Genomic DNA, 11,423 nt, shown 5'->3' on the forward strand with positions numbered 1-11,423 from the left:
TATACAATGCTAGAGTTTCCGGCAATACAAAATCCTCGTTCATAAATGTCAGGTCTTCAGTGCCGGAATTCGCAGTTTATGACGTAGTTTTTCTTTCGACATTATGTTGGTGGTTTCTTAGAATCTACCGTTCGACCTTTCAAGCTATAAGGAAGACTATTCAATTGTAAAGCTTCCGGCAGTACAAAATCCTCGTTCATGAATGTCAGGCCTCCTTGTGCGGGAATCCGTACTTCATGACGAAGTTTATTCCTCAATGTTATGTTGATGACTTCTTAGCTAAATGTTACCGTTCGGCCTTTCAAGACTTCTAACGGAACGTGTTCGTATAAATAACTACTGCACCTGTGAAACTCTGCATAAATTAAAATAAAATAAATTCTCACGCACCCACTGCGTAAATGAAAAATTTTCAATAAGCCTCTGCGCATGTGCACACGCTGTCCCTCGACCTCGGTTAGGGTAAATCCATGGGTGAAGTTCATCCCAAATCAAACAGAAAAGAGGTGTCTAATCTTTAATTTCCATGAAACAAATACATATATTGGGGGCATCTTTGATATAAGCGAGAAGTTCGGTGGGTTCGGCGGTCAATGAATATGACACAAAAAGTCAGAGAAAATGCTAATTTTGGATCTAACAGGTAAATATGTATTTTTTAAAATATCTGAATGCCTCAGTTGTTTGCTAAATCTTTTTAATCGCTGTTCAAACCAAAGTAGCAGTCTCAACATTGAGGAGCTATTTCTTTCTGGCAGGTGCTACGATACGGAGATCGTTCCAGAGTCATGTTGCAGTTTTCTTCATAAATGTCTTCGCATTCTTTATGACATTCATCGCAAGTTGCACTTTTTTCTCGGATGAATAAGATACAACCTGCAAAAGAGAAGAAATGTTGTTTTGCAACTAGTGTTAAAGACGAATAACCGAGCTTGCGTGGCACTTTTTAGAGAGTTAACGTTTTCTGAAAGTTTCAAAGTAAGCTTGATTTAAATAGGACTACAACTAGCTTTTTAATCAGTAAAGTCTTTGCCCAATTGCTTTAGTATGGGTCTAGTATAAAGCCTTATATTTTGATTGCTAACTGGCAATGCTCTTCAAGGAAATGTCGTTGTGGTCATACCGTTATGCTACTTACGTAAATCCCTTTTAATACCTTTCCGCATGGCTGATTGAGGAACGTGATTGGAGAGGCTCATTTTCTATGTTGTGACGCTAAAATTAGGGCAGAAAGGATGGCAAGATACTTCCAAGGTATTATACAATGTAAACGGCCAACATAAAATGCAATGAGAAAAACATATGTTCGAAATAGTAACAGAAATGATACTCGATCTCCTTCGAAACAAAATCCGTGACTATCATTTAGGAAGCCAAAGAAGTCTGAATACATTAGTGAGCCTGACAATCTGTTTAATTAAAAAATGTACAGTGGCCCAGTTTTTTAATAATATCAAGCGAGCGTCGACCGCCGAGACGGCCAGCGCTGCGCCGCGGAAAAATGCGACGTCACGGGAGAGATTAAGCGCGTGCGCACAATTCTCATTCTGGTTCGAGCGTCGTCTTCTAGGCTATTCCGTTGATCACACACAGGCCCTGCTCCGTATCAAAGGAGGGCAGTGCGCTTGCAATGTCGAAGTGCATCGCCGATACACTCCTCCTCTTGAAATGCGTGCAAAATCCTATAGACGTTAGCCTGTGTAACCTCCACTGTTGTTTATACTCCTTTGCGTCATGCCGCCCATCGACATTCTCACAACACGTTCCCGTGTGTTTATGGGCCCTCGAGGAGACACAAAAAATGTGCGGGCACCCGCTGGTCAAAGAAAAGTGTGACTTTCCGGCTACATAGGCAAGATGACGACAGTAACAACGCAGTTGATAATACAAAACACCAGGCGGAAACCCTGTCTATACTCCGTTTCCCTTTGCGTTGTACCGCAGCCGACGCTACGAGTTATCTTGGCCAGTCCATCGCTAAAAGTGTGTCACGTAGCCCTCCCGTTCCGTACAACTGCACAGGGAAGCACGATGTCACGTGGAAGGGTGCAAGCACTGGATTGGTTTTGATGCCTCGTAGCATTGTCTGCGATATATAGTTTAATGCATCGTTGCATTCAGTTTTTCGCGTCACAGTATTTTTCGTTTTCGTTGGTGTTCACAAAAGTAAGCGCAAACATAAATTGAGCAAAAAAAGTAAATTAAACTCGAGATTACGCGCGGTTTATGCCACGCCTGAGCAGTATCACACAAGCAAGCGCTGTTCAGGGCCCGTTTGCTCGAAGCGCTAACCGCGGCTAAAGTTAGCCGCAATACCTAGGACAGGGATTTTGAGATCACGGGACTGGCTCGGTAGGGATGCGGGGAAACATGGCGGTGCCCCAGTGGGTGAGCGCCGGTCGCTTTGGAGCTAATATGTCGTTGTAGCTGCAATATCGGGCGCGTTAGTCAGCAACGAATAATGCAGGAGGCTTTCGCTTTGCCTTACCTCACTTAAACCGCAAAGCATGGGCAATGACATCGCCACATTTTTTAGATAGTGTTTCGATTCTGGGCATTCCTAAGCCTAAATGAACGCTTTATTGTCGGCATGGCAACGTTTTTGGAAAGCGGAGTGTTGATAGCACACAAAAGCAGACAGCGTCCTGACATACTTTTTTCTAAATTATACAAGCATCGCGAGGAGAGCGCTGTAAGTGTAATTCTACGGTTCACGCGCGCTGGCCTTCCTCTTATAAAAGATTTGAAGTAAAAAATCATAATAAGGCGTTGACGAACGCGCGTGCAAGGCAAAACTTGTTTTATACTTTTTGCTTTAGAACGGTTACTACTGTAGACGCCAGCACGTGCGACGCGTGCAACTACAGTCGTAGCATGCACCTCGGTGCTTGGATAATTTAGAAAAAAAGGTGTGTTGGGACGATGTCTGCTTTTGTGTGCTATCAACAATCCGCTTTCCAAAGACGTTGCAATGCCGACAATTATCGCGTTCATTTAGGCTTAGGAGTGCCCAGAATCGAAACACTATCTAAAAAATGCGGCGATGTCATTGCCCATGCTTTGCGGTTTAAGTGAGGTAAGGCAAAGCGAAAGCCTCCTGCACCATTCGTTGCTGACTAGCGCGCCCGATATTGCAACCACAACGACCCATTAGTTCCAAAGCGAGCGGCGCTCACTCACTGGACCACCGCCATGTTTCCCTGCATCCCTACCGAGCCAGTCACGTGATCTCAAAATCCCCCTCCTAGGTACTGCGGCTAACTTTAGCCGCGGTTAGTGCTTCGAGCAAACGGGCCCAGATCTTTGCTTAGAGGCGGTTTGCTATGCCAGCAAATAATGAACAGGGGTTGTGTGCGGTCCACGGAATAGCCTAGCAGAAGACGCTCGGAACAGAAAGAGCTTTGTGCGCACGCGCTTAATCCCTCCCGTGACACCGCATTTTTACGCGGCACAGCGCTGGCTGTCCCGGCGGTCGACGCTTGCTTGATATTATTAAAAAAAATTGGGCCACTGTACCTAAGGGCACAGCTTTTATGAACTTGGTACGTAACTATTGAACATGCACGGCGAGATATGGTAAAATAGTTGACCGTAAATTCCGAAGTATTTGTAATATTGACGTGTAGTGTGATTTTTCTTATCTTAACAAAAACAATTTTTTGATTTGAGACGAAATCTGTCATAATCTAATTTTCAACACGTTCATAAGAAGTAGTTGGAAGTGTAAAAATATTTTCGATTATTCGCGCGTGCGCAAGCTTCATCAGTGCTTTCCACAAAACGCTCAAATATGGCTTGCAAAAACTGTTTCGTCCATGCTAGCTAGCATCACAATAGCAGATGGAATGTTGCGAAAAATTTGCACAACTTTTAGTCTTATTCCGAGCTGATATATTCTTCATAAAGTACGCATGCAACCAAATACTCGAGCCTATAGGGACGAAACTTAGGCTGACGTCCTCCTATTTCACTAACACTAACTAACCCCTCGTTTTCCGAAGGGCACGGAAATCTGTTTTCCTAAAATTGTGATCTATGAGAAGCTCTTAGTACATTAAGCGTCATGCTCAGTTTCGCCATTTATAGTATATAAAAGGGTATGGACTTGGGCTAGTTGGTGATTCATGTTTTTGAGGGTAAAAGCTCTAAAAAACAACGGACACGTAAAATAAACGAAAAAGAGAAAAGAAACGAAAAAGAAAGCGGCTCGGTGTTGTTCGTTTCTTTTATTTGTCCCTTGTTTTTAGCGCTGTTACCCTCAAAACCCCTGTATATAGCCCGTCCGCTTTAGAACCTGATATATGCATCATGTTTCTTCAGTAACTCTCGGCATCTTTCAATTATTGTCCTTACACGAACTCTGTTAGACAGCATAGACACGCGTCTCTGCATCTGAACGTTGCAAATGTTATTAAAACAAACATCTTAAATAGACATGTGGCTACATTTCACTGCTGCCATGTTTTTCGCCAGTGTGGAACAAAGACTATTTCATAATTTCTATGGCTTAAAAAGCGACGGCAGTTAGCATATGCTAGAGACGTAGCAGCCATTCAATGGCTTAGGAGGTACTGCGTAGAAGCCCCAAAAACTGAGCAGAGCTCTCATGTAACGCTTGTATCCCACTTATGAGTAGCACCTTGCTAAAGGAATTATGTATAAATAGGAAGAGCCGGCTGGTAAGTGGAATTTGGTAATAAGGCTCCATTGGCACCCGACTGATCACCGCAGGATTTCGATTATAATCACAGGCATAACAAGGGAGAAGAGAAAACAATTGCGTAAATTTATGAGAAAAAAAAAAAAGCTTTTTTTGAACATGTGTTTTCATTGTTCATACTGAGGAGTTTGTGAAATTCGGAGTCAGTATCATTTATTGGTTCCTTTTATTAAAGAGATTTTATGGACTGTTTTTTGCAACGAAGACGCCACCAATTCGCACGGGCGCTGCTAGAATTATCTGCAGAGCTCAAGAACTGCTAGCGGGTTGTGAAGAGCATTGAAAGCACGACGGACAGGATCTACGAAAACTGCCTATTATTATTGGCCCGGGGATAAACGGTCAAAATAGGATCCATCGACCCATGACTTCTATACAAAAGAAGTGAATTGAAAACATGTGATTTAATAGGTGTGACCCCTCTCTCGCCTAGCGGCATCAGGTGGAAAGAAAAGGGAGTTAGACTCAGGCCTGGAGGCGCGCCTTCCGCATGTATACGCGAGAATCGAGTGTAGGGCCGCTTTTCGGTGTTGTGAAAGCCCAGTAGGGTAAGCCTAGAGGGGTTGACTCGTAAGCTTTTTATGTCTTCAGGTAGCTGTGCTTACGCGGTGTGCCGATGCTTTTGTAGCACCAGGCATTGCCAAAGGAGGTACCGGAGTTTAAATAGTTGGTGTCTCAAACCCTTCTGGGGACACTGAGTGCAGCGACAATCCTCGGGTTTCTTCTTTATGAGTGCTCGCTTGTATGAGGAGACAGCGGCGCCGGTCCATATCCTTCGGAGTCGAACGGCCGCCCTCTGGATGTAGCCAAAGGGGGACCGGGTCTTCCTCCTCCGGAATCAGGAGCTGGAGCTCCTCTCTCCGTTCCTTCTCCGCAAGCTGTAGCGCCTCCTCTTAGGCATAGTGTTGTTCGTGTTTAGCTTCCGAGCTGGCCACTCCTGGGCGACTTTCCTGGATTTGTCTTAAAACTTCCTCCGCAGAGTTGTGGGACAGGCCGTTGCCGCAGACTCCCTGGTGGCCTGAAACCCACTTGACCGTAACCCTGAAGCCCTCCCGTCGAAGTTATCGTAAGATTGCGCGGATCTTTTCGACGAAATGGCTTCCGATGGAGTGCTTCCCACTCAAAACAAAATCGGCTTCAAACAACGTAAGCACGTTCGAACTGCGCTTTTCTGTGCTTCTATGTACACGTCTCAATCGATATATACAGCACGTACTGTACGTAGTACAGTAACGCTTCAAACCCACTTTATACAGTTCGGAAAAATCCGGTTTTCAACATCTAGTGCAAAGATTTAGTTAGGAGTGAGGCGACTGGGTGAAAACATGGAGGGAAATTGTCAGCAAATGAGCGTACTTTTTTGAAAAAACAAACAAACAAACAAACAAACCCTATTTCGGATAATCTACGGCGGGATTTGCAGACGGCATTGCAAGCGCAATGCCGTCCGCAATGACAGATGTCGGAAGCGTCGAGGACACCCCGGTGCCCAGCTTGGCAGATCTTCGTAACTTTTACCAGGCACTGTTCCTCAGCTGAGCGCGCGTCTCTTTAATGTACCATTTTCAATGTGCGATCATAAATTTTTAGTAAACAAATACGAAAAGAGGTATTTAAATTGCCGAGAGCCCCCCATTTCTTGTCCAGAAATAATCGGGCGAGGCACCGCATCCTAATGATGATGATGATGATGATGGTGGTGATGATGATGATGATGATGATTATGATGATGATGGTGGTGGTAATGATGATGATGATTGTGCGGCTTTTCCCTGTGAAAAGGGCGAGCTCAAAACAAATCTTCGTTCCCTAGCCATTTGTCGGCATCGCTTACAAGTCGGCTAGCAACGCTTTGACACTGTCTGCGAATGCCGTCCTAGTTTACCCGACACAGGTTCCTCTTTTTCCTTTTTTAAAAGATGCAACTTTGTCCGTTAATATTTTCGCTCCAAATATCCACCATAGTGCCACATCTCTGTAGTAAATCACGTGCGATACGTTGAGAAACCGAATTTTGCGGACCGTTTAAAAAAGCTCCGAAAGGTTAATGTACATGCTGTAGCATAATTAAACAAGAAGTGTAAGCTTGACTTCACTCAGTATTGCTTGCACTCACCGTTATTTTGATTTGGAACTCTCACGACTAAACAATCTCCTGTCGGCTTCAGATACATTAAGGGAAATCTTCTAGGTTCAGTGTCATCTGCAATGGGTCATGCAGACCTTCGTGTCAAGTAACAAGATGAATATATTGTCCCCGTGTCAATTCGGTATTTCTCCTCAGTCCCTTCATAATTAGAATAGCACGATTTTATGTTGAACTAATTATATTATCTGTAGCCTTTCGCAACGTTCAAAAACATAGTGCACCAATGACATACGGCACCCAAATTCTAACAAAGGTCTCCCTCTCTGCTCTAGAAATCATGCTTACGCGTTGACTTTTAAAGCAGAATGATGCCTTTATGAAAGCTAGTTTCTAAGCATAGAGCGTCACAAACAGTTGTAACCAAAACAAAACATAATAACTCGGGTACAACGACGTGGTTGTGCCGGGTTACGCGGTCACGTGACGTGACGTCTCAGCGTGACGTGACCCCGTACCTTGGCGTGACGTGTCACGTGACCCATAATTTGACGCTACATGTCGCGTGATCACGTTACTTCACTTCACAGTTTCACGTTACTATGCGTCTTGACATCAGCGTGTAATGTGATACCACTCTGTTGCAGTACACGGCAAGTGGCGTAATGACGTAGTTGGTGTCACGTGACTGCTGCCCGCGAAATTTAGCGGAAAATGTCGCTTTTAAGCAGCCCCTCAGGTTAGCATTCTGCGCAGTTCGGACAGTATACGCAAGGTCAAGGCAATGGACCTTTTCCGAGAAGCGTTCTGCGCACGCGCGAGCGCCCGATGCCAAGCGGTGGAAGTCAGCACGAAAAAATCGAGGAAATTCGGAATGAGGCTGTAAATCGACGAGTAGAACACGGAATTGCAGCATATATATAATTGTGTTACACAAAAAAAGAAAGTGGACGGAAAGAAAAACACGACGTTTGGGTGGACGCTACGGATTTCCTTCTTTAAAGTCGCACTAGGCCTACCTCGTTCCGTTGGGCACGCGACACTGCTCAGAGAGCGAAGCAACTGGTAACGTAGGTCCCATTATCGATGGTAGCGCAGGTAGGTCACTTCCTTGATTTTTAGTTCGTGCGGCCACCGCCTGGTGCCGTCGGTATTTGGAAAAGGTCCATTATGTTTTCACAAAGCACGCGGAGGTCACTTAACTTTAGACGAATGATGAAGGGAAGTTTAAATGTATTTTCGTAAATCGCGAGGGTTAAATAATAACAATATTAACGGCGCGACCATTAAGAGTTTATTGTATTTGTTTCTGACACTGGATCATGATAATCAAAAATGAGGCAGATGGGACATTGATCGCGTTCACTGCATCTGTTACATCAGCGTCCGCGGGTAGCGAATATGGCAGCTCATGATTACTGTTCTTGTCGGGACGTAAAATGTGTTTTCAACTTAAATTGATGTATAAATAAATAGATGATTGGTTGCATACTTGGTGTGAGCTTATGCAAGATTACGTTCGGCCGGGTGTGTCCTTCGCTGGTGTTGAACAGGAGCGGAGTCTCAAATTGAATTCTGTGCAATGCAAGAGTGTTTATGAGGAGATCTTCGAAATATCATCATCGATAGAGAGTGTTTATAATCATTGATAACGCAAGAACGCCTGGACGTGTCCAGCCACAACTATCTACTTGGCAGCCTGAAAAACCACAGCATCGTAGAACACGTACCATGAGGAGTCAATCCAGGTGAAGTGAAGCACGTTATAACAACTGGCCACATCCTATTGTTCTTAAGTTTGCAATGACTTTTAAGAGTGATAAAGTGAGCATTACGTCTTCCCGCCAATTCTCATTCCAAGTTGAAGCATGTATCGGTGCTCCACGCACTCTACAGTGTTCCAGAAGCAATCGGCCCCACGAGGAGTCTGATATGTGGTGTATTTTATGAAAAGCTTTTCTCCTGGATCACGGAACTGAAGGACAGAAAGAACAGCCCAGATTTATTTGTTGACAGAAATATTTAAAGAATTCGAATGTGTAATTTTGACAGTCTGTTGGTTTAACTTATCGCGACAGCATTTTAGTAAGCATCTCACAAAGAGCTGAGAGGTAGTATTCATAAATTTTGCTCTTCGCTTCCCACTTCGTCTCTGTTCCCTTCTTCATCCTTGTTTATTCGGCGCTTTCCATTCAGCCATTTATAAATTCTACCTGAAAATCGAGCGAAATTTTTCTTGTATAGCGCTAGCATGAGAAGAAAGGAAATGCAAATGACAACAAAATGTTTATTGCGATTGACGGCGGCAGCTGTTGCTCTGTTAAAAAATATGTCTTAGGAAATAGTTTTCTAGTTGATGTGCTCTAGGATATTTACTTTCAGAGCTTTACTTTTAGTAGAATAGTTGCAGGAGATGTGTTCTTTCTCAGAATGTATTCACAAGATGCGCCTCTTTTTCGCTAGTATGAAGGTCTCGATGCCTTTGGCGTTTACGCGCAGGACTGGGCAGAGTTACGCCAAAAGTATTCCGGAATACAAATATTGCGATATATGTATTTTAAGGCCAAAATGCAGGGACTGAGATACGTTTGTTTTACATGCGGCGGGATTCCTGACATAATTCTGCACAGAAGGCAAAAAAGGCTTTCGTACAGAAATAAAACTATTTTTCCCCCGAGCAGAGTGCGATAGGGTGCAATTCGTGGTGAACGCAAATGGCAGGGTTTGTATTTTCCCATGTATGTGTAGCTTACGCACCTTCACTTACCTCAAACCTTTTTTATCGATTCAAATCTACAATCCCGGATGCCGAAAAAAAAATGATGGCTTCCATTGAACAATTTGAGACAAATGACTGCTTTGCAACCTCTATAAAAAACGTCTGTCCAAAATAAACTTCCCTTTCTTGGCCGTTAGAGGGCTGTTGAAAAGGTCGTCCTAAGATCTTTCGAGTCACCAGAGACAATAGGATTGGACAGCAAAGCCAGACCTAAAGTAGGTGACGGGTTAAGAGTTCTGGGGATGCTCCCCCCACTTTACACATCAACACAGCGAACGCTGGAGAGAAAACGACCTCCTCCCAGGTGTTCGCTTTGCTAAGGTGCAAAGAGATGGGTGGGAGCTTACCCTGAAATTATAAGATGTAAGTAACCGACCATACGCCATTTCCACAAGGGCCCAGTCATCTTGAATGTCGTCACTTCTGGTATGCGTTAAAACATAGTTTTGGGCTTTCCTTGCCGATGGAAGGTGTTCACGAAAAACGCGTGATTGTCACACGTTCTTGTTTTGCCTCAGCTATATTTATTTTCTCGCTCATTCTAGGTTGAAACGAGAACCCACGTGACTGTGAACAAAATGAAACGAAAAAGGTCTATTGTCTTCATAAGACCTGAACAGGTTCCGTGCAGGAAGGTAAGGCCTTCCTAAACTTCGCGACAGTTCATGACTGATGATTTCCTCCTCTCCACTAATCTCCTTTACAGCGTCTGCTCTGCTAAAGTGGAAAGTGTAGAAAGCTTTCTGAAGGAGCTTATCCTACTGATCTTAAAAGTGACCATTCCGGGAAACACATTTATTTTTGTTTTTGTATTTCTTTTTTAAAATTTTTGATCTCTGTGGCATATAGGCAACCAGGCTTCCTCCCTGTAGAGGAGGGTATGCACCTAGTTCGGATTACAAACTCTGGGACCCGTTGCACCAGAAAAGCGGTGTTCAGTTCACTGTAAAACACGACATTTAATTTTCGACCAATGTAACAGGATCCCTTAAACTGGCAGAGTATCGCGATACGAGCGAAAAAAAAAAAACGAACACAAATGTATTTTACTATTGAAATACAAATATATATATTTCAAAGGTGTCTCAATAGAGATATACAGATCCTTGAACGTATCTCTGAGATACTATCGCGATACAAATGTATCGCGATAGTGCCCAGCCCTGTTTACGCGCTGCTCTCATTGCCTCATAGTCGTGGTCTATAGCGCCCTTTACTGTTCTCGCGCTGCGACTGCCCTCCGTCTACTGTGCTCAGCGCTTGGAGCTTGCCGTTCTCTCTCATTAGATGGAGAGTGAATTTTGCATGATTTGCTCAGATACTTTACAAGCGAATGCATCGTTCTCCGCAAATATTCAGTGGCCCTGTAGCCGACAGCGTTTGCGTAGTTAGAACTGCTGGAAGCACGCAACCTCGCTGTTTTCCCCGTTGTTTCGGAAGGGCGACAGCGCCATCTATCGTCGTGGTCTGGATATGTCTGGGGATAGGGGTGGGGGGCTGGAAGAGAGAGGGAGTGGGGGGACTTCTATGAAGATGTGTGAAATTAGTAGAAAGGGGGGGGGGGTGATTTTGAGATAAAATTTTGGCTTCTTCCATGCGGAATTTTGATAGAACGAGTAGGTGGAACAAATTTGTTTGGAGCTTTAGAATTCTGAGACGCAATGTTTAGATGTCGTGTGGTACATGGCAGCTAAATGGTCAAAGAAATGAAAACTTACCTCGCGTGCATGCTGGAATTCCGCATATGCGGGATCGTCTTCGATGGGTTTCTTTACCGTAGGTTGTCCGCATACGCCAACAAGGATGGACATTGCGCATACAGCAAATATGCGAAACAT

General features: G+C 44.1%; 1 protein-coding gene across 1 annotated transcript; it reads right to left on the reverse strand.

Annotated features, from left to right (window-relative positions):
• Nucleotides 1-727: 727 nt before the first annotated feature.
• On the reverse strand, nt 728-11,423 carry LOC120843409. The gene is made up of 5 exons (XM_040214784.1): nt 11,304-11,423; nt 8,642-8,781; nt 8,299-8,381; nt 6,837-6,923; nt 728-876 (listed from the first exon to the last, which is right to left on the reverse strand). The coding sequence occupies exons 1-5, from the start codon at nt 11,421-11,423 to the stop codon at nt 728-730; spliced, it is 579 nt and encodes a 192-aa protein (XP_040070718.1).

This window comes from Ixodes scapularis, unplaced genomic scaffold (assembly GCF_016920785.2).
Source record: "Ixodes scapularis isolate PalLabHiFi unplaced genomic scaffold, ASM1692078v2 PGA_scaffold5__190_contigs__length_132052651, whole genome shotgun sequence".
Lineage (NCBI taxonomy): Eukaryota > Metazoa > Arthropoda > Arachnida > Ixodida > Ixodidae > Ixodes > Ixodes scapularis.